Raw genomic sequence first — 21,355 nt, 5'->3', positions numbered from 1 at the left:
TCCCCCTTGCTTCAAAAATAAAAATACCCTCTCCCCTTTCGATGGGACCCCCACTCCCCCTTGTGTGGTTCAGGGCAGCGAGCCCATCCCTCATCTTTCTCCATCCCCCTGCTTTTCACGAGCGGTTTGGCTTATGTCGACGGCGTGTGTACACACGTGCGTCACAACGTGATGGAACGGGCCCCGCACATCGCCTCGGTAACATTTTTATATTTACGACAACAACAAAAACTCCCAAAAGGGAGGCGTCCGAAAGCTCGCGCCCCCGGATTCGGCTTTCGCTCGGCCCCGAGGACCCCACGCCCAACAGCTTCGGGGCGTCGATAATAAACACGCGGCAAGGGGGGCGCGCGGCATGCGGGCGGGCGGGCGGGCGGGCGGGCGGGCGTCACCTCCTCGAGGGAGAAGCAGGGCTCCTCGCTCTCGCGCGCGCCGTCACACAGGATGCGGAACATGAGCTCCCGCACGCACGCCAGGTCGCTGGCCCACGGTTCCTGCGGGGGGGGGCGGGAAGGGGTGGGAGAGATGGTCCCAAGGAATATTCAGCCTCGCCTGGGGAGGGTGGGGGAGGCCGACGGCCCGGGACGGTTCTCCCCGTGATTTGCTTCCGTGGATCTGAGCTTGCGTTAGTTTGGTTGTCGGGAGCGTGTGTGGCGTTGTTATCTTCCTCGTCTGGTATGGAGGAGGGCGTGGGTTCTATCCCGACCCCGACGCCTTCTGCTGTATATTTGGAGTTTGCGCGTCTCTCTCTCCCAGTGGTCACGTGGATTTTTTTTGTCCAGTTCCTTCGGTTTTTCCCTCCACATTTAGAAACATGCATTGAGATCATTTAGATTATTCAGGTGCTATGAAATGTCAAAATGATGGTCCACTTTGTTGAGCTATTATTTGTGGCCACTTCTGAAAAATTAAGTTAATACGTCAGTGAGCTTTGGCTGGTAGGATGGGGATGGTTTCGTTTTATTTTGATGTTTTTGGGTGACATGATTATCTTTCTTGTACTTTGCACTGCTATCGTGTTTTTGTAACTGGTGTTGTTGTGTCCTTACCCGCCCGAACTGGACATCTGTGAAAGAGACCTTCATAGTTCATCAGATTCCTCCAGGATAAATACATATTCTGATTCAGAGACACGGTCTGGTATTTACTTGGACAACTTGCAGCGACCCACAGTTGCTTTTATTGTTATTAGTCAGGAGGATTATTATTTCGATTTAAAGCTTTCGTGACTGCAATGATTCATCTTCTTTGGTTCTTTCGGTAAAGTCACATAGAATTAGAATAAAATAATAAATTGATAAAATAAAATAACACAATAATATTCTCACGACGTTTCGGCCACAACACAAGCGGCCTTCATCAGGTGAAGGGACGAGACTGTCTGGTAGGACAGCGCTGGAGTGAAAGAGCCACGTTCAGATCACGGCCTTTAAGCCTCAACTTTAGGCTTAAAGGCCGTGATCTGAACGTGGCTCTTTCACTCCAGCGCTGTCCTACCAGACAGTCTCGTCCCTTCACCTGATGAAGGCCGCTTGTGTTGTGGCCGAAACGTCATGAGAATATTATTGTGTTATTTTATTTTATCAATTTAATATTTTATTCTCATTCTGCGTGACTTTACCGAAAGAACCAAAGAAGAGGATTATTATTGTTTGCGTTATTCACTTGTGTGTGAAGGACCCTACTGGGCAGTTGGAGGCGGTCACCCTCCAACAACAGCGGAGGGCAGAGGAGCGACGTTCACAACAACGAGCGGAGCGTCGGGTGGCTAAAACGGTAGCAAGTTGGCACCACAGTGGGGAGCACAGGTGGTGCCATCTGCCGGTCATCTCATTCAATGAACCCATAGCACTTGGGTCTGTCCCGCGGCCTCCTGCCCAGCAGCAAGCCTTCAACACTTTACATGGCCTCAAAGTGCACTTAGTCTGGTACAAGTGCCATGGTGACACCACCATCACTTGGTGCCGAACGGCGGTTGCTGATGCTTGGTTTGCTGCGCGACACGTCTCATTACCGCGATGCGGAGCTGTTGCGTGGCAACAGCTCCCATTGTTTGCTATTACAGGCTGCTACTGATGTGGTCACGAGGCCAGCTCAGACAGCACTTGCTGCTGATGTTAGCCCATGGCCGGACATCGAACTCGGATTGATGGTTTCATAGCGCAAACCAATGCGATTCTACTCCACCTGGACTTAACGTAACGAGCAGAGCTAGACAGGGCCACTGAGATTCCTCCAGGATAAATAAAGATTCCGATTATATGAAACGAAGAAATCAGATGGACTAAATGACAGTATAACCCTGATGAAAAACTATTCTTGAATCTTCCAAATCACGACTTGGCATCATGACGACTTATCTGTACCAAGCAGTGTATCTGCACTACGGCCGCCCTGGTTAATACTGCAGTTGGTGTAATAACCTTGACAATACGTGCCGTCTGTTTTCACAGTGGACGGTGCAGATCCCCTGACGTAATTCGCAAGAGTCGGCCGCTGTGTGCCGGCGGGCGTCAGGGCCCACAACAATTGCCAGGTTCGAAAATCACACCGCGAATTACTCAATCGGGATGTCACACACACAGGGAGAATCATCTATAACACGTAGGCTTTCGCGACAAATATCATCCATAACACGGCGTTTTTTGGGGGGTTGTGGCTTCGCTCTCCAAAACACCGATGTGCTACACCAGTAACGAATTGGCACGTTCGGTTTACGCGTCGGGTGGTGGCGGGTTTCATGACACATTTTTTATATTTACGCAATCTAACCAAAAAAAACCCTGTATTATGGAGGGAAAATCATCATCGGCCCCAGGTCAATCCTGCAAATGAGGCTCCATCTCCCCAGCCCCTCGAGTTCACAGCGGGCTAAACAACATCAGCTCAAACGTTTACGCCCTCACCTTCTGCTCGATTTGCAGGAACCTCTGGAAGTCGTGCAGCGTTACGGAGCAGACGTCCGGCCGCTCCGAGTTCCTGGACGGCGCACAGGGGTCGGGGACACGTGGGGTTACAGACACGCGGGGATCGGGGACACGAGGGGGTCACGGACACACGGGGTCACGGACACACGGGGTCACGGGACACACGGGGTCACGGACACACGGGGTCGGGGAAACGCGGGGTTGGGGACACGCAGGGTCACGGACACACGGGGTCACGGACACACGGGGCGAGACGTCGGCATGCCAGTGAGAGACGCGGTGGGGAGATGTTAACTGCCTCGCCTGGTATACAGGCCGGGGGTTCGATCCCAACCAAGACGCCTGCCGTATATTTGAAGTCTGCATGTTGTCCCCATAGTTGCGTCTTTCCTGCCACATTTAGCATCAAGTATTTGGCTCCTACAAATTTCCACGTGATAAGCCACTTCGTTGAGCTATCATGTGTGGTCAGGCCATTTCTTAAAAAGAGCTGTATAGCTCCGTGAGCCTGACGTGGTAAAATAAAAATAAATAGCTTCGTTTGTCATTTTAGACGCCCGCACGGGGTGAAATCATACTCGTGCTACCGCAGCTAAAACATTTATGCATGCTCTGTATGGTGAACTTCTTTAGCACTGTATGTCGCCAACCGTGCTAATCGAAGGTGCAGGGGAAGGGTAAACTAAACACGAAAAGCAGTTCTAAATTAATTCGTTTTTAATCTAGATTTCCAAGTGCATAGCTACACTGGCTTCCTAATATTGGAAGGAAGAGCGTTCCAGACGGCCGCAGAAGCGCATCTGAAAGCACGCGATGCGGTGGCCGTCTTGGCCTGATGGCTAGCAGCCAAAAGCCGCTGCTGCGAGGATGAACCGGAGTTGGCGTGATGTTTTATGCTCCTTGATGAGACGAGCACGGTATCGTGGTTCATTTGTGGCAAGCATTTAATATGCTTAATAACTTCTTGGTTCTTTCGGTAAAGTCACGTAGAATGGAAATAAAATAATAAAAATAAAACATAATAAAATAAAATTCTCACGACGTTTCGGTCACAACACAAGTAGCCTACTTCAGGTGAAGGAACAGAACTGCCGAGACGACAGCGCTTTGAAGCTTTGAAGCGCTGTCGTCCCGACAGTTCTGTTCCTTCACCTGAAGAAGGCTACTTGTGTTGTGGCCGAAACGTCGTGATAATTTTATTTTATTATGTTTTATTTTTATTACTTCCCTCCTACGTGACTTTACCGAAAGAACCAAGAAGATGAATCCCTGCAGTCACGAAAGCTTTAAATCGAAAAATGCTTAACAACGTTTGGATTGCTAGTTTATAGACGATGGATACAACTGACCAGGCACACATGGTTCCCACTCTTGATGGCCACGTGGACCACTTCCCTGGGCACTGCAGATGAGTTTATATTTGCGCTCTCCAGCATTGAAAATGGAGTTGTCGTGTTCTTAGAATTTTTATGGCTTTTTGATGGACAGTAGTCTTGGTTTGAACTAAATAACACGTTTTAGAACAAAGACAAAGATCTCCCCCGTATAGCCGAAAAGTTGACAATACACACATGCAAATGCTACAACAAAATCCAGCCTTAACTGCAAATGATAATAATTATTTAATTTTATTGAGCATTATTCATGCAATTGCATCCCAATGATCCAGTTCCGTACACAGATAATACAAAAACAAAACCCCACTACTTAGCAAATAAAAAATGAATACATAAATAGCGAGAAAAATATATAATCGCAGAGAAAATCAATGAAAATAAATCAATCCGTTCGGTCTCCATGATAATGGCTGTGATGATGACTGGGCTGGGCTACAAATGAAGCGGTGGATGGGGGGAGGGGAGCGGGGGTGTGTGGGGGATTTATTTGGAACTTACCGAAGAGGTACGCAGAAGTCTATCTGCTCAACGATCTGTAAGACAGGGGGGAAAAGAGGCAATGATTTAAGATTTAGCCATCCTGTGATTTAAGGTTTAGCCATCCTGTGATTTAAGGTTTAGCCATCCTGTGATTTAAGGTTTAGCCATGATGTGATTTAAGGTTTAGCCATCCTGTGATTTAAGGTTTAGCCATCCTGTGATTTAAGGTTTAGCCATCCTGTGATTTAAGGTTTAGCCATCCTGTGATTTAAGGTTTAGCCATGATGCGATTTAAGGTTTAGCCATGATGCGATTTAAGGTTTAGCCATGATGCGATTTAATGTTTAGCCATCCTGTGATTTAAGGTTTAGCCATCCTGTGATTTAAGGTTTAGCCATCCTGTGATTTAAGGTTTAGCCATGATGTGATTTAGGGTTTAGCCATCCTGTGATTTAAGGTTTAGCCATCCTGTGATTTAAGGTTTAGCCATGATGCGATTTAAGGTTTAGCCATGATGCGATTTAAGGTTTAGCCATGATGCGATTTAAGGTTTTGCCATGATGCAATTTAAGGTTAAGCCATGATGTGATTTAAGGTTTAGCCATGATGTGAAAAAGGCCCACCTCCGTTCAGCGTGGTTTGCTGCGAAAGACGTTCAATATACATTACACGAATTTACCGAAACGTTGCCGATATATTTTACTTTTATGGCCACACACACACACGATGTTTGTTTGTGCACTACTGCCAATGCAGCAGCAGCAGTATCACCAACTTATCTGTTATATCGCATGTAGCGTGCACACGAATGTTAACATGTAAACAATATACTTAATTCAAAGTAGTATTTAAGTTTGGAGACTCAAGAGGTACATCTGACAAGTCGCCCGTGTAAGCAACAACAACAAAAGAATCGAGAAAGAATTGGCAGGACAATGGGCGCCAATTGGAAACTGGGCGTCATGAGCAACAGCTGACGAGAGGTGAGACCAAGCAAATGTGCATTATGGGTGGAGGAGACCGAGAAAAGGATCAGAGGGAGACAGCGGAAGAGAGGGCCATGACCAGGCACTAAAACTAAACTATTTTTTATTTTACCAGGTAAGGCCCACACTGAGCTATGTAGCTCTTTTTCAGAAGCAACCTGGCCACAAATTCTCGCTCAACAAAGTGGCTTACCATCGCGTGAACATTTGTATCAGCCAAATACTCTAAACACGTGATGTTGATTCTGAAAGGTGGAAGGAAAAACCGGAGGATCCGGAGAAAAAATCAACACGACCAAGCGGAGAGAGAGAGAAAACATGCAAACTCCAAATAAGCAGGCATCGTCAGCACCAAGATCCAACCCACGACCTCCTGTATACCACGTGAGGGAATTAACATTTCGCCACTTGTGACACAAGCAACTGGGGAACGAAAGAAATGGGAGAAAATGGAGGTGAGGCTTTTGGACAGCAGTGGGAAGCCGAAGGCCGACCACGACAACGTCAACAAGCTCCATCGCAGCCACCTCGTCCAAATGTGTCTGCGCGAGCCACCAACCCCCAACTTGTAGCGCACCGCAGAGTATGTGCTCGCTCTCGAAGAGAGAGGACGACTCGGAGGCGCGCGAGGAGGAACCACAGACAACCAGCGAGACAGCAGCAGCAGCCACGCGTTGAGCCGGCACCAACAATTGCCCAAGCTCAGTGGTCCTCTGTGTATTACGGTGTTATCGGTCAATCAATGAGCGTTCATACACGTGGGAGGAAACCAGGGCACCCACGCGTGCGAGGGGGAAACACTCAATCCCACACGGAAGGAACAGGTGGAGTCCACACTGCTGCCGTACCGCCGTACGGCGCCTGCGCGACGACCACGGCAAGGGAGTTTCGCAAGATCATCAGTGTGCCTCCACGGCGATGACCGCCGCCGCCGCCGGCCGGCTCACAGGTCGAGGGCACTGCGCCCGGTAAAGCGTGGGCGAGCGCGCGTGACGTGAAGGCCGGGCGAGCGCGCGCAGACATTCCCGCGAAGCCTCACCAGTCTCTGCGCGTCGAACATGAGGTTCTTGTAAAAGGCCACAAACTGGGCGAAGGAAATCTCCCCCTTCCTCGCTTCCACTTCCTGCAAGAGACGTTCACAAAAAAAAACGTTTGCGTTTGAAAAAATAATAAATGTACGCGAGGCATATTTTTGTTGTTGCTGTGAACAAAAAGCGCTCGTTGTAGTCCGCAAGAGGTTTTTTTTTGGGGGTTAGATCGCGTAAATATTAATGTGTCGTTAAACCCTCCACCACCCGACACGGCCAATTAGTAAGGTTTGTCACGTTAACAAAATGTGCCGATTTGTTACGTGTTCAGCACGCCGGTGTGTTGGAGAGTAAACCCACGGCGTATTAAATTCGAGTACGACGTTTCGCCAGTCATTACCACTAGCATCATCAACCTCCATTATGGATAATATTGGTCGCGAAAGCCTACTTGCGTGTTCATCTCACTTGTTGTGAGCTCACACAAAGGAAGGTTTAATAGAAAACCTTGGGCCAAACAATCGGCGGGTCACACGGTGTGGAGACAGTCACCCAGCAGTGGAATGACAATGGGACCTCAACTGTTGCTATGCAACAAGCAAAGCACGCGGACGATCGTTAACCTTCGTGGGATTTCGTCACGCGACGTAACCGGGCTTATGAACGCCAAGTCACGTTCCGAACTCCGAACCGACGGTAAACCGGTGGAGGCAAGCGACAGCGCGGCCGTCGCGGGTTACCGCAAACTTGTCCCGGAGTTGCCGCGTGTTCGGCAACTTGAAGTTCAGCTGCGGCAGCATGGCCTTCAGGTCCTTGCGATTCACCCTGCAAACGACGCAACGACGTTCAACAGGCGGCCGAAAAGGCCGGGGCAAAAACGCGTGGGCAACTCCAAAAACGCCGTTCCAGCATGGAATGGGTAGGCTAAATACCCCGTAGAGGAGCGATCTCTAGCAATAGGCCCTCCCGACGGCAGTCGCGCGCGCAAGCAATTGCAGGGACTGCACCTTTGCCGTGGACGTTTGTGCATGTGCGTACGAACGGCTCACGGAAACCCAGAAACCACTGTTGACTGTTAATCCAACTGCACAAGTTATAGTGTGCATGGACTCACCACGGTGACGAGGGCGCCACAGTGGGGAGATGTTAACTACCTCGCCTGGTATACAAGAAGGCGGTGGGGGTTCGATCCCGACCCCTGACGCCTGTTTATTTGGAGTTTGCGTGTTCTCCCCGTGGTCACGTGGATTTTTCTCCGGGTCTTCCGGTTTTTACCTCCACATTTAGAATCAACATCGCGCGTTCATACAGTATTTGGCTGCTATAAATTTCCACTTGAAAAGTCGCTTCATTGAGCTATCATTTGTGGCCAGGTCGCTTTCCGAAAAAGAGCTATGTAGCTCAGTGGGCCTTAGCTGGTAAAATAAAAAATTCTGGCTTTAGTTTTTAGTTGAATCGTTACCCCAGAATCGTGGTCGCACGTGGAATCACGTGGGGAGTGGGGGGTCAATCATCGCGTAGCCATTTCCTGTCCATGCGTACAAAAACCCCCTCTCTCAACTCTTTAAGTCCCATGATAAAAAAGATCCCTTCCTGCACTGCTGTGTTATCAGCAAGGAACAGATTTCCTTTGTCCTATTTTTGGGATTGTGGAAAGAAAGGGGAAAAAAGAGAGAGAGAGAGAGAAACATTTCCAGCCGCTATTCTCCATCTTTTCCAGCCCGAGTTGAACAAAGGAGAAAAACAAATAATTAGTGCAGATGTGCGAGCCGTTCCGATTTTGCTTCAAACACGCGGTGGCGAGATGTTAACTACCTCGCCTGGTATACAGGAGATCGTGGGTAAATCCCCAACCCTGATGTCCGTATATTTGGAGTTTGCGTGTCTTTCTCCCTCATGGTCACGTGGATTTTTCTCCGAGTCCTCCGGTTTTTCCCTCCACACTTAGAATCAATGCGCATTTACAGTATTTGTCTGCAATAAAGTTCCACACGATAAGCTACTTCGCTGAGCTATCATTTGCGGCCAGGTCACTTCTGAAAAAGAGCTACATCGCTCAGTGGGCCTTACCTGGTAAAATAAAAATAGTTGAGTTTTTCGTTTAGTACAGGCTTAACATCCGCTCCGGCACAAAAATCGCCGACTCACGTACGCGGCTTTGGGGGGGGGGGGGGGGGGGGAGGGCTTGTGCAGATGCCCGTTGACGGAACCCTGTACGACGTTATGAAAAAGCGTTTCACATGCGCGAGGGAAACTGCAGTGGCAGGAGAGAACCCAGGGTGCACTGGGGGGTTAACACGCAAAAGGTCCGCACGGGTTTCAACGTCGCCACGCCACTTACTGAACTACTACCCGCCTGCCGGACAAAACTTGCATCCCCCAGCTGGCTTGAACGTTTCGCGAATGTACGCGCGCGCTACCCACCAATCTTTGCTTCGCGAGCAACGCATTACCACAACGGGTGACCGAAACAACGCGCTTATTCGTGCGACAGGAGAGACTCGACACCACCTCTCCCCTCCAAAGGAACGTGGAATTGACGCCCATCCAATGGGAATGGAGCAGCACGCAAGCGAGGCTCTCGCACGGCAGTGGTGGGGGGGGGGGGGGGTACACACTGACCGCCAATCGCGCAGCGCCCACCGACGACCACGGCCCGCTTCTCAAAACCTTTTCCTGTTCAATGGTTAAACCCCCTCCCCCAGCTGTACCCCTGGCCCCCACTACCGCCTCTCCACGACAACGAATTAGAGCAAACCGAATGAACCCACTTCAAGAAGAGACGCCGGGCACCTTGCCAGCCTGTGACACACAAACGTACACCCACCCCCCCCCCCCACCTCGTATCCACCCCCTTTAGGTCGGATATTCAGAAAACCTATGGGGTCTCGGAACCGGCGATTTCATGGGAACATAAAACAGGCCAGAACTTGCCACACCCTGGCTGGCCGGCATACTGACGGCCGACCCGCGGCCAGCCCGAGGCAGGCCCGCGGCCGACTGACCGACTGACCGACGGCCAGCCGACCCGCGGCCGACCATCGGCCAACCGACCGCCGACACGCGGCCGACCATCGGCCAACCGACTGACGGTTGGCCCGCGACCGACCGACCGACCGACTGACCGACGGCCGACCCGCGGCCGACCATCGGCCAACCGACTGACGGTTGACCCGCGACCGACCGACCGACGGCCGACCCGCGGCCGACCCGCGGGCCAACCGACTGACCGCCCGACCGCTCGGATGGTACCCGACACGCCTGGGCGATAACGCGAGAACCGCGGTGACGCGGACGCACCCGTTTCCCCGGTTCCGGTCCATCGCGTAGAACTGCTTCCTCAGCCACCTGTAAGGTGACAATCAAACAACAAAGATAAAGATCAATGCCTGCCCCTCCCCCGTATAGCCTTAACAGACTGCAGGGGCAAGTGCTGTTAGCGAGAACCTATGAAGGCAGGCACGGCACACGAGGGGGTGAGTGTTCAGCACCACGCCGGCTGCCTGTCCCCCCAGTGGCGATGTTTACACACTACTGCATGTGGTACTCATTTGAGGCCGAGTCGATCTAGGGGAGGCCCAGCACCGGTTCAGATAATCGTCACTGGTGTTGGCTATGAGCGGGAATCAAACCCGGGTTGCCAGGTTCATACCAAAGCGTCGCTAACCACTACACTACCGCTCCCACTCGGTGACATCAGACGCACACAGATCACGCAGACGCATGCTCGCGCACACACACACACGCAATTTTCTTCGTGGGTCAATACGACGTCTCTCATTCGTTTCTTCGTTCTCTAACCCACGTGCTCCTCTAGCCGTCTCTGCGTCTCATTCTAAACGTGCATCTCTCCTTGCTTATTCGCGGGCTCTTCGTCTATACTTCCCTTATCCTTGTCAATGTCCACGCAGGTGACACACACGTCATAGGAAGGGCAGGTGATACACACACACACACACATGTCATAGGCAGGGCAGGTGACACACACACACACACACGTCATAGGCAGGGCAGGTGATACACACAAACACGTGATAGGCAGGTAATACATACATACGTGTCATAGGCAGGCGAAACACACACATGTCAGAGGCAAAGAATATGTCAGAGGCAGGTGATACACACACATGCCATAGGCAGGGCATGTGATACACACCCACACACGTGTCATAGGCAGGTGAGACACACACACACACACTCATCACAGGCAGGGCAGGTGATACACACACACACACACATAAGCAGGTGATATCATTACACACACACATATCATAGGCGGATGATTAGCAATGCTGATCAGCACTTTCTTTAGGGACATTGCTGCGTCGCTTTCCAAGTTCAGAATTTCAAAAGCACTCCGCGACCCGTATGTACGTTGAACTTCTTTCGCACCGTACACAGCCAACCGTGCTAATTGGACCTGCTCTCGACCGCAAGACTACGGTAGCCGAGAGGCATCGTGCAGATGCCGTACCGACATTGGGAACGCAACGAGCGTGGACAGCGGCGTTATCCTCGCCGGGTGGCCGAGCAGGAGAGCGGGCGGCTCGCAATCGGAAGGTCGAGAGTTTGAATCCCGCTTGAGGGTTGACTCTGCCTCCATCAACCCTCGGGCGTGAACAAAATTACTGCCACACTTTGTGGGGCACGTCAACGGTGGTTGTTTTGAAAGCCAGACTCGCCCTGGCCATAGAAACGTGGAATTTCCTCCAGCGGCTTAGGGCGGTGAAGTGGAGCCGAGCACCGCCTCGGTGCTCGCGAAAGCGGGGGGGGGGGGAGGGGGTCACTTTGACTCTCGTTAGCGAACGCAGCAAGAACAGGAGGTTTCAAACCGCCACGTGCCGTCAGATCAAAAATCGGGGATCTAAAAGCGGGACAGAAAGCGCTCCGAGTTGAGCAACACTCCTCCCCAGCGGACGGCGATACGGACGACAAAAAAATAACACCGCCCAAGGCGCTCGGGACGCACGCTTCCAGCCGCAAAGCACAGCCCACCCACCCCCATTTGCCTCCACGTGTTCCGAGGCACCCCCCCCCCCCGCGCCCCCCCCCCCACCCCCGAGGGAAGCGAGCGATCGTCACACCTTTCGATCTGCAGCGCGGTCGGAGCCCAGAGAGTGTCCGTCAGGAGCCAGTTGAGTCCCGTCACCCAAACGGAGGCCTCCTCCTTGCTGTCGGCTGACACACGACACACAGCGCACGTCCCTCGCGCATCCAGCCCACGTCCCTCTCGCATCCAGCCCACGACGCTCGCTGCAGCAGGAGGATGACGACGACGGTGAACCTACAAAGGTGCGGGCGGCGGTGGCCACGCACGTGGCTTCTATCGCACCGTGCGTAGCCAACCGTGCTAAAATCGGAGGTTGCGAGAGGGTTGGGGGATCGCCGCGCAAATGTTGTTCCTGCGGGCGTGGAGCAGGTGCCCATACCCTTGCTCGTCGGGAGAGGGCAGTATAGCAAGTGTGGACTAATCGCCACCTGTTTCCATCGAGACAGGGGGATAGAGCGTTGCCCCCTTTGTGCAAGGCGTGGGTTTTCTCCAGGTCCTCCAATTTCCTTCCACGTGCAAAATAAATTGGCTGCAAATGCCTTAAAAATAAAAAAATGCAGGACCCTCCTGAAAGCAAATTGGCGTGGCTTCCAGCAACTAGAGCTGCCGGAATGCTATACAGGGATGCAATTATAATTCATAGACTTTATTTTTAACATCTCGGTGGCGTTATCTTCCTTGTCTGGTATGCAGGAGGTCGGGGATTCAATCCCAACCTTGACGCTTGCTGCTGTATATTTGGAGTTTGTGCGTCTCCCTCCCCGTGGTCGCGTGGATTTTTCTCCGGGTTCTCCGGTTTTTCCCTCCACATTTAGAAACATGCATGGAGATTATTTAGATTTTTTTTGGTGCTATAAATATCCAAATGATAAGGCCACTTTGTTGAGCTATTATTTGTGGCCAGGTCACTTCTGAAAAATAAGTTGATACGTCAGTGGGTTTTGGCTGGTAGGATGGGGATGGTTTAGTTTTATTTGTTTGTGTTTTGGGTGATTTGTTTACCTTTCCTGTACTTTGCACTCCTATCGTGTTTTTTGAATTGTTTGTTATTGTAACGTTCTTACCCACCCCTGCTGGACATGTGTGAAAAGAGCTTTATAGCTCATCGGATTCCTCCAGCATTGCTCTCGGTGAGAGAGCGAGTGCAAAAAATATCTGGCCTCCACGGTGTGTGGAGCGGCCGTCACGTGAAGGAATCTCTCAGCGGTAGTTCTGTGACATCCGCTTCCCTGGGCACTGTTCGGTGAGATTCGACGCCGACAGCGCAACACGATAAAACTGTCAGTCGGAGTGGGGGGCCATTAATGGGGGGGGGGGTGACATTTGCCGATTATTTATAATAAAACTATTCATTGCCATAATTTCAAGGGTAAGGAACGGGAATTGGAGGCTAGGTGGTCCCCATTCGCACTGAACCCAGCGTGAGTGTACACACAGTTCGGGGGCGGGGGGAGGGGATAGACTCCCAACACGCCATCCCATAGACAGGGGATAGACACCCAACACGCCATCCCATAGACAGGGGATAGACACCCAACACACCATCCCATAGACAGGGGATAGACACCCAACACACCATCCCATAGACAGGGGATAGACACCCAACACGCCATCCCATAGACAGGGGATAGACACCCAACACGCCACCCCATAGACAGGGGATAGACTCCCAACACCCCATCCCATAGACAGGAGATAGACACCCAACACGCCATCCCATAGACAAGGGATAGACACTCAACACGCCATCCCAAAGACAGGGGATAGACACCCAACACGCCATCCCATAGACAGGGGATAGACACCCAACACGCCATCCCATAGACAGGGGATAGACTCCCAACACGCCATCCCATAGACAGGAGATAGACACCCAACATGCCATCCCATAGACAGGGGATAGACACCCAACACGCCATCCAATAGACAGGGGATAGACTCCCAACACGCCATCCCATAGACAGGGGATAGACTCCCAACATACCATCCCATAGACAGTGGATAGACACCCAACACGCCATCCCATAGACAGGGGATAGACACCCAACACGCCATCCCATAGACAGGGGATAGACCCCCAACACGCCATCCCATAGACAGGGGATAGACTCCCAACACGCCATCCCATAGACAGGGGATAGACTCCCAACACGCCATCCCATAGACAGGGGATAGACACCCAACACACCATCCCTTAGACAGGGATAGACTACCAACACACCATCCCATAGACAGGGGATAGACACCCAACACACCATCCCATAGACAGGGGATAGACACCCAACACGCCATCCCATAGACAGGAGATAAACACCCAACACGCCATCCCATAGACAGGGGATAGACACCCAACACACCATCCCATAGACAGGGGATAGACACCCAACACACCATCCCATAGACAGGGGATAGACACCCAACACGCCATCCCATAGACAGGGGCAAAACGAATTCTTCTGCCGTGGCTGATCACTGTTACAACGCTGTGGGTGATCACGATATAATTTTCTCCGATACCAAGGTTCTTTGCAAACCCACTGGTTTTTATCAGAGATTTGTTCACGAGGCAATTCAGATCTACAAACACAGACACAATTTCAACCGAGAAGATGGTTTAAAATTAAGCAACCATTGGAACGATGTTCTAAATCGAACTAAACATTAAACTAATTTCAACAGTATATTTTTCAAGTAGTGGTACCCCAAACTTTCGCAGCTCTTATAAATTCCCTTTTCACACCATCAATAGGTAAACTCCCCCCCCCCCCCCCCGCGCCAAACGGCAAGTCCACCGGCACGTACACCACCTCTTTTCTAAAATCGGCCAATCAAATGCTAATTTTTATGCTAATTTCTTTGTCAGGACACCTTGTTTGCTCGCACACAGCTTAAAGGTCCACGGTCTGAGCGTGGTTGTGTTTCGCTAAATTCTCCTGTTTGATTTGTACTAAGTGCCTCGGTGAATGTATATGCTCTGACTTTAACATAGCTATTTCTGTGACCAGTCACAAGCTAATCACTCAGCCATTTCAATGCTAAATTATATGCTAATTCCTTTGTCAAGGCGCTTTGTTTCTTCTCACACAGCTTAAAGGTCGTGATCTGAGTGTGGCTTTTTTCACTCCAGCGCTGTCCTCCAGACAGTCTCGTCCCTTCACCTGATGAAGGCCGCTTGTGTTGTGGCCGAAACGTCGTGATTTTTGTTATTTTATTTTTTACCTACGTGACTTTACCCAATAGAACCAAAGAGTAGGGGATAGACACCCAACACGCCATCCCATAGACAGGGGATAGACACCCAACACGCCATCCCATAGACAGGGGATAGACACCCAACACGCCATCCCATTGACAGGCGATAGACACCCAACACGCCATCCCTTAGACAGGGGATAGACACCCAACACGCCATCCCATAGACAGGGGATAGACACCCAACACGCCATCCCATAGACAGGGGATAGACACCCAACACGCCATCCCATAGACAGGGGATAGACACCCAACACGCCATCCCATAGACAGGGGATAGACACCCAACACACCATCCCATAGACAGGGGATAGACACCCAACACGCCATCCCATAGACAGGGGATAGACACCCAACACGCCATCCCATAGACAGGGGATAGACACCCAACACGCCATCCCATAGACAGGGGATAGACACCCAACACACCATCCCATAGACAGGGGATAGACACCCAACACACCATCCCATAGACAGGGGATAGACACCCAACACACCATCCCATAGACAGGGGATAGACACCCAACACGCCATCCCATAGACAGGGGATAGACACCCAACACGCCATCCCATAGACAGGGGATAGACACCCAACACACCATCCCATAGACAGGGGATAGACACCCAACACGCCATCCCATAGACAGGGGATAGACACCCAACACGCCATCCCATAGACAGGGGATAGACACCCAACACGCCATCCCATAGACAGGGGATAGACACCCAACACACCATCCCATAGACAGGGGATAGACACCCAACACACCATCCCATAGACAGGGGATAGACACCCAACACACCATCCCATAGACAGGGGATAGACACCCAACACACCATCCCATAGACAGGGGATAGACACCCAACACGCCATCCCATAGACAGGGGATAGACACCCAACACGCCATCCCATTGACAGGGGATAGACACCCAACACACCATCCCATAGACAGGGGATAGACACCCAACACACCATCCCATAGACAGGGGATAGACTCCCAACACGCCATCCCATAGACAGGGGATAGACACCCAACACGCCATCCCATAGACAGGGGATAGACTCCCAACACGACAAGCTGACTCGCCGCGTCAATGTTATTTTATTTTGTGGTTCTGTCTCAGCACGTGCTCTCTATCTCCCCCCCTTCCCTCTGCTTCCCCTCCCCTAAAATGACCACGTTCCCGACCGCTACCCGTACGTGAGTAGGGGGGCAGTGAACCCAATCGCCTTCCCCTCCCCTCGCCCCGTGGCGACCTGGCCTAGGGCGTTTGCATTATTTAGATTACGTGGCTGCTGTAAATGTCCACACGATGCCGAGCCACTAACGTTGAGCTATCATTTGTGGCCAGGTTGCTTCTGAAAATGAAGGTTGGCTCAGCGGGCTTTACCTGGTAAAATAAAAATTGTTGCGTTTTATTTGTATATATATACATTTTTTAAACGATTTTCTTACATTTCCTATACTTTGTGCCCTTCACTGTAGATTTGTGAGAAAAAGAGCTTCACAGCTCATCGGATTCCTCCAGGATAAATACATATTCTGGATTCTGACTGTCATCCGCTCGTGCTTTGTAATGGGCTGTTGTTTAAAAAACAAAAAAATGCTGGAGAGGGAAGAGGCGACGCTCACCGACGATGCTGAGGGTCTTGAGGCGGAACTCGGTGCCATGGAGAACGACGAAGCACAGCAAAGCGTCCACCTTCCGGGCCTCGTCCTGGTACCGCTCAAAGTCACGGGAGTTCTTCCCCGGCCTGATCTCTTTGATCTCGCGAATGTCAACTGTGCACGCGCACGGGTAGGAGGAGATAGATAAACGCAGAGCACACACACACACACGTGTGAAATTAATCATGGAATATATGGCGGCTGTACAAAGACAAAGATCCCCCGCATAGGCTTAACAAACTGCAGGAACAAGTGCTGTTAGCGAGTACCTATGAAGGCCGGCACGGCACACGAGGGGGTGGGTGGCCGGCACCACGCCCGACCGCCTTTATCTCCCCAGTGGCGATGTTTACACACCGCACCAGGTACTCATTTGAGGCCGAGTCGACCTAGCGGAGGTCCAGGAATCGCTGCACTGCCGATCCCCACAAGTACACAAATACAAAGATCCCCCGTTTAGCTTTAACAGACTGTTGGGGCAAGTGCTGTTAGCGAGCAGCACCTATGAAGTACACACACACAGGCAGACTGACCAACCGGCCACAACCGGTACAGCTCACAACAGCCATGCACAGCAGGGGAAGGAAACAATTCCTCACGGAGGGCCGAACAGGACACCATTGGCCGGCCACACATCACACACCACGGGTGTACGGCGAACCGCAGCAGCGTGCCGTCTACACGTGACGAATACACCGACCGCGGCCGCCCAACGCGAAAAGCGTGACCCCTGCCGTGGGAACGAGGAATTTCCACCACTGCCTCGTATCTGCCCACAAACGGGCGAGCACGATGGAGTGGGAGGGGTCACACACTCCGCGGAGACGGAAAGCAACAGACAGAGCTGGATATCTGCGCCGCTTGGCCGCGAGAGACAGCCACGGAGAGGCCTTCGTTCAGCATTGGATAGACAGATCATGGCTGCGGATGATGTTGACGATGACGACCACCACAACAGTGACGAAATCGGTGGGGGGGGGGGGGGGGGGGACGGGCGGCTTGGTGGGGGACGTGCAACTGCTCGCGCCAACCGAGGACCCCGGTGGCGACGACGCCCGCACGCCACGCACGCCCGCACGCCACGCACGCCACGCACGCCCGCACGCCACGCACGCCACGCACGCCACGCACGCCACGCACGCCACGCACGCCACGCACGCCCGCACGCCACGCACGCCACGCACGAGCGTGCACATGACGTCTTCCGTCAACAGACCACCCACAAGGCCGTGGGGGTTGGGGGAGATCCTATCGATTGCGTAAGGATTTTAAAAACGCCGGTGAATTTGCAAATGGGATTTATCCTCTCTCCGTTAAATTTTTAACTATCGTTTTTTTTTTCCCGCTCCATTATTCTGTAGTTTGGTTCCGGTGCAAGCTTTGAGTGGGTTTACGTACAACGGAGTTTAGGTGCGATCGTTTAATTCACCTGCGGAACCTGCCATCCATTCTGACCGCAGTTAGTCTCAATCCCGAATCGGACGGTGAGACTGTAAACGACGACACGACCCTCGCCTCCCTTCTTCACGAGTGCCCTGCTCGCCGCGAAACATTAATCTCTCTGCCGACGTCCACCCAAGAACAGTCACGCGAACGCCGTGTTTACGCACGTCTGCCAAGTTCGAACAAGGGGCGCCACGCTGGCGAGATGTTAACAGTCTCGCTTGGAACACAGAAGGTCATGGGTCCGATCCCGACCCTGACTCCTGCTGTATATTTGGAGTTTGCGTGTCTCTCTCTCGGTGGTCGTGTGGATTTTTCTCTGGGTCTTGCGTTCAGTCTTTGACTGCCATGAATTTCCACGTGATAAGCCACTTCGTTGAGCTCTCATTTGTGGCCAGGTCGCTTCTGAAAAAGAGCTGTACAGCTCGGCGGGTCGGAACTGGGAAAATAAAAACAGCTTAGTTTCCCTCAAGCGCTCCGGCCTCCTCACACGTATATATAATAATCACTCGTGCATTGGCCGAAAACGTCTTAATATATCGAGGGCCGCAGAGCTCGCCGCGTGCCAGCTCACCGCTCGCCGCGTGCCGGCTCACCACATGGCTACTGCTGCCTTCCCACTCGCCTGCGACCTGGAACTCTTCCTTCCGATATTGGGAAGCGACTGGAGCTATGCGCACTGAAACTCATTGCTATAGAACGGCTTTTTGTGTTCTGTTTGTGGTCCTTCCCCCACACCTCCGATTAGCACGGTTGGCTATGTACGGTGCGAAAGAAGTTCCACATACACACGTACACTCTCTCCTACTCACAAACGCATCACTACTCCTATTTACCCCACCAGACGGTCACCGCATCGCGCGCTTTCAGATGCGCTTCTGCGGCCATCTGGAACGCTCTTCCTACCGATATTAGCAAGCCACTGCAGCCATGCAGTGTTAAATCAAATAGATTTTAAACTAATTTCTTCAGAACTGATTTTTCTTTTTAGTTGGTGGTCCTCCAATTAGCACGGTTGGCTACGTATGATGGAAAAAGGAATTGAACATACACACATACTGCGTGGTGGCGGCGAAGCGTTACAAGCTTAAATTATTATAAAACTGCTTTGTGCATTTTAGAATTGTGTTATTCGGTGGTATCGATGGAAATTTTTTCCATATTTTATTTATTTTCTTTCACCGATTCATGCAGGATTTATAACGTACCAAAGTAAATGGCAATACAAGCCATAAGTGGCCTCTGACAGGCCCACGTGGAAATAACGGCCTTGATTTTGGTTCTTTCGGTAAAGTCACGTAGAAGGGAAACAATAAAATAAAATAATACGTGACTTTACCGAAAGAACCACGAACATGAATCCCTGCAGTCACGAAAGCTTTAAATCAAACTTTGGGCTTGATTTTGTTAAGCGAATGGATATACACCGGGGCACCCCGTCCCGGAATTAACCCGGTATTCCGGGGACACGGCGTATGCAGCAGAGCAGCTCAACATTCGTACCCCATCAACAGGAAGCAAGCGTCCGCATTTGGGCGGAAGGCGCACGAAGAATATACCGGGGAGAGCGCGACTACCGCAGCAACCGTCCGATAACCAAGACTCGTGGCTGCGAACAAAGGCCAGGGGGATGCACGCGGCGGTGCGTCAATTCCACAGCGGCGGCGGCGGCGACAACGACATTGACGACGATGCGTCCGGTAGCGCAAATTTTTTTACTACGCATAAAAACTGCACCGACCAGAACCAGTAAATTATTGCCGGGCCGGGCCGGGCCGGTGGGGGCGGTGGTTGCAAAAAAAATAAATCCCCGCAGAAATCCAAAGTTGCTCGCGAAAACCCCCCCCCCAACCCCACCCCACCCCACGAAAAATAGCAAAAATGCGACGAGAATAACTCTTCCCAGCGAGTCGCGCGATCGCTAAACAGAGCGCTGAACTTTTACCCTCCGTGTAAACCATCGTGTGCAACACCACACCACGGCAATGCCACGATACGCCACAGCACGGCACGGAACGCGCGCGTGTGTGTGTGTGTGCGTGTGCGTGTGCGTGCGTGCGTGTGTGCGCGTGTGTGCGTGTGCGCGTGTGCGAGTGTGCGTGCGTGCACGTGCGGGTGTGTGTGCGTGTGTGTGCGTGCGTGTGTGCGTGTGCGCGTGTGTGCGTGTGCGCGTGTGTGCGTGTGCGCGTGTGTGCGTGTGCACGTGCGGGGGTGTGCGTGCGTGTGTGCGTGTGCGCGTGTGTGCGTGTGCGCGTGTGTGCGTGTGTGCGTGCGCAACGCCAGCACGCGCGCTGCCTGGGCGCGGCTTCTCCCTGAACAGGATGTACCGGCGACGCGAGAGCGAAGCGAGCGCGGCCCCGAGCGCGGGCCCAATGCGTCCGCGGGATCGTGCAGGAGAGACGGGATCGTGCAGGAGAGACGGGATCGTGCAGGAGAGACGGGAGCGTGGCGTCCGCGTGCGATGCGGTGCCCGTGGGAGGCAGCGCGGCGACAGCAGGCTGCCCGAAATACGATTCCGCGGGATGATGTTTTCCTTTAAATGGCGGAGCAGCGGCAAAGTGGTTAGCGCACCGCGTTTTAAGCCCGGTGTGCCGTCTTCGATTTCCCGGCGTCTCAGCCCCGTCCTTCACCAGCCTGCAATGACCATTGTGTTGAAGCACGGACAACTGGAGAGGCCTTCATCCAGCAGCGCATCGACAAAGGGCCGTCGCACACACGGCGGGCTATATAAAGTGTTTATGTTGCTGCATTACGATTTACAACAAAACTCTATTTTATTGTACCAGTGAAGGCCCACTGAGCTATATAGCTCTTTTTCAGAAGCAACCTGGCAATCACAAATGATAGCTCAACAAAGTGGCTCATGACGTGGAAATTTATAGCAGCCAAATACTCTATAAACGCGTGATGTTGATTCTAAATTTGGGGGGAAAAACCGGAGCGCCCGGAGAAAAATCCACACAACCACGGGGAGAGAGAGACACGCAAACTCCAAATATACAGCAGCAGGCGTCAGGGTTGAGATCGAACCCACGACCTCCTGTATACCAGGCGAGGTAGTTAACATCCCGCCACTACTAGGAACTTGGTCCATCGGCGGCTCCGCTGCTGGGGGTGTGTTG

At 52.1% G+C, this 21,355-nt stretch overlaps 1 protein-coding gene across 2 annotated transcripts in view; it reads right to left on the bottom strand.

Moving 5' to 3' along the window:
* The window catches only part of LOC116954188 (1-phosphatidylinositol 4,5-bisphosphate phosphodiesterase gamma-1-like), a 72,367-nt gene that overhangs the window by 31,921 nt on the left and 19,091 nt on the right, over positions 1 to 21,355 (bottom strand). For both annotated transcript variants that reach the window (XM_032974690.2, XM_076052179.1), the window contains exons 3-10: positions 16,755 to 16,904; positions 11,903 to 11,996; positions 10,119 to 10,166; positions 7,559 to 7,643; positions 6,830 to 6,913; positions 4,823 to 4,857; positions 2,907 to 2,979; positions 393 to 494 (exon numbers count right to left, since the gene is read on the bottom strand). In XM_032974690.2, the coding sequence (XP_032830581.2) occupies positions 393 to 494; positions 2,907 to 2,979; positions 4,823 to 4,857; positions 6,830 to 6,913; positions 7,559 to 7,643; positions 10,119 to 10,166; positions 11,903 to 11,996; positions 16,755 to 16,904 (671 nt within the window). The remainder of the gene's footprint in view (positions 1 to 392; positions 495 to 2,906; positions 2,980 to 4,822; positions 4,858 to 6,829; positions 6,914 to 7,558; positions 7,644 to 10,118; positions 10,167 to 11,902; positions 11,997 to 16,754; positions 16,905 to 21,355) is intronic.

This window comes from Petromyzon marinus, chromosome 54, assembly GCF_048934315.1.
Source record: "Petromyzon marinus isolate PM22_M1 ecotype Great Lakes invasive population chromosome 54, UKy_Petmar_22M1.pri1.0, whole genome shotgun sequence".
Classification (NCBI taxonomy): Eukaryota; Metazoa; Chordata; class Hyperoartia; order Petromyzontiformes; family Petromyzontidae; genus Petromyzon; species Petromyzon marinus.
This window is presented reverse-complemented; position numbering and strand designations above follow the sequence as displayed.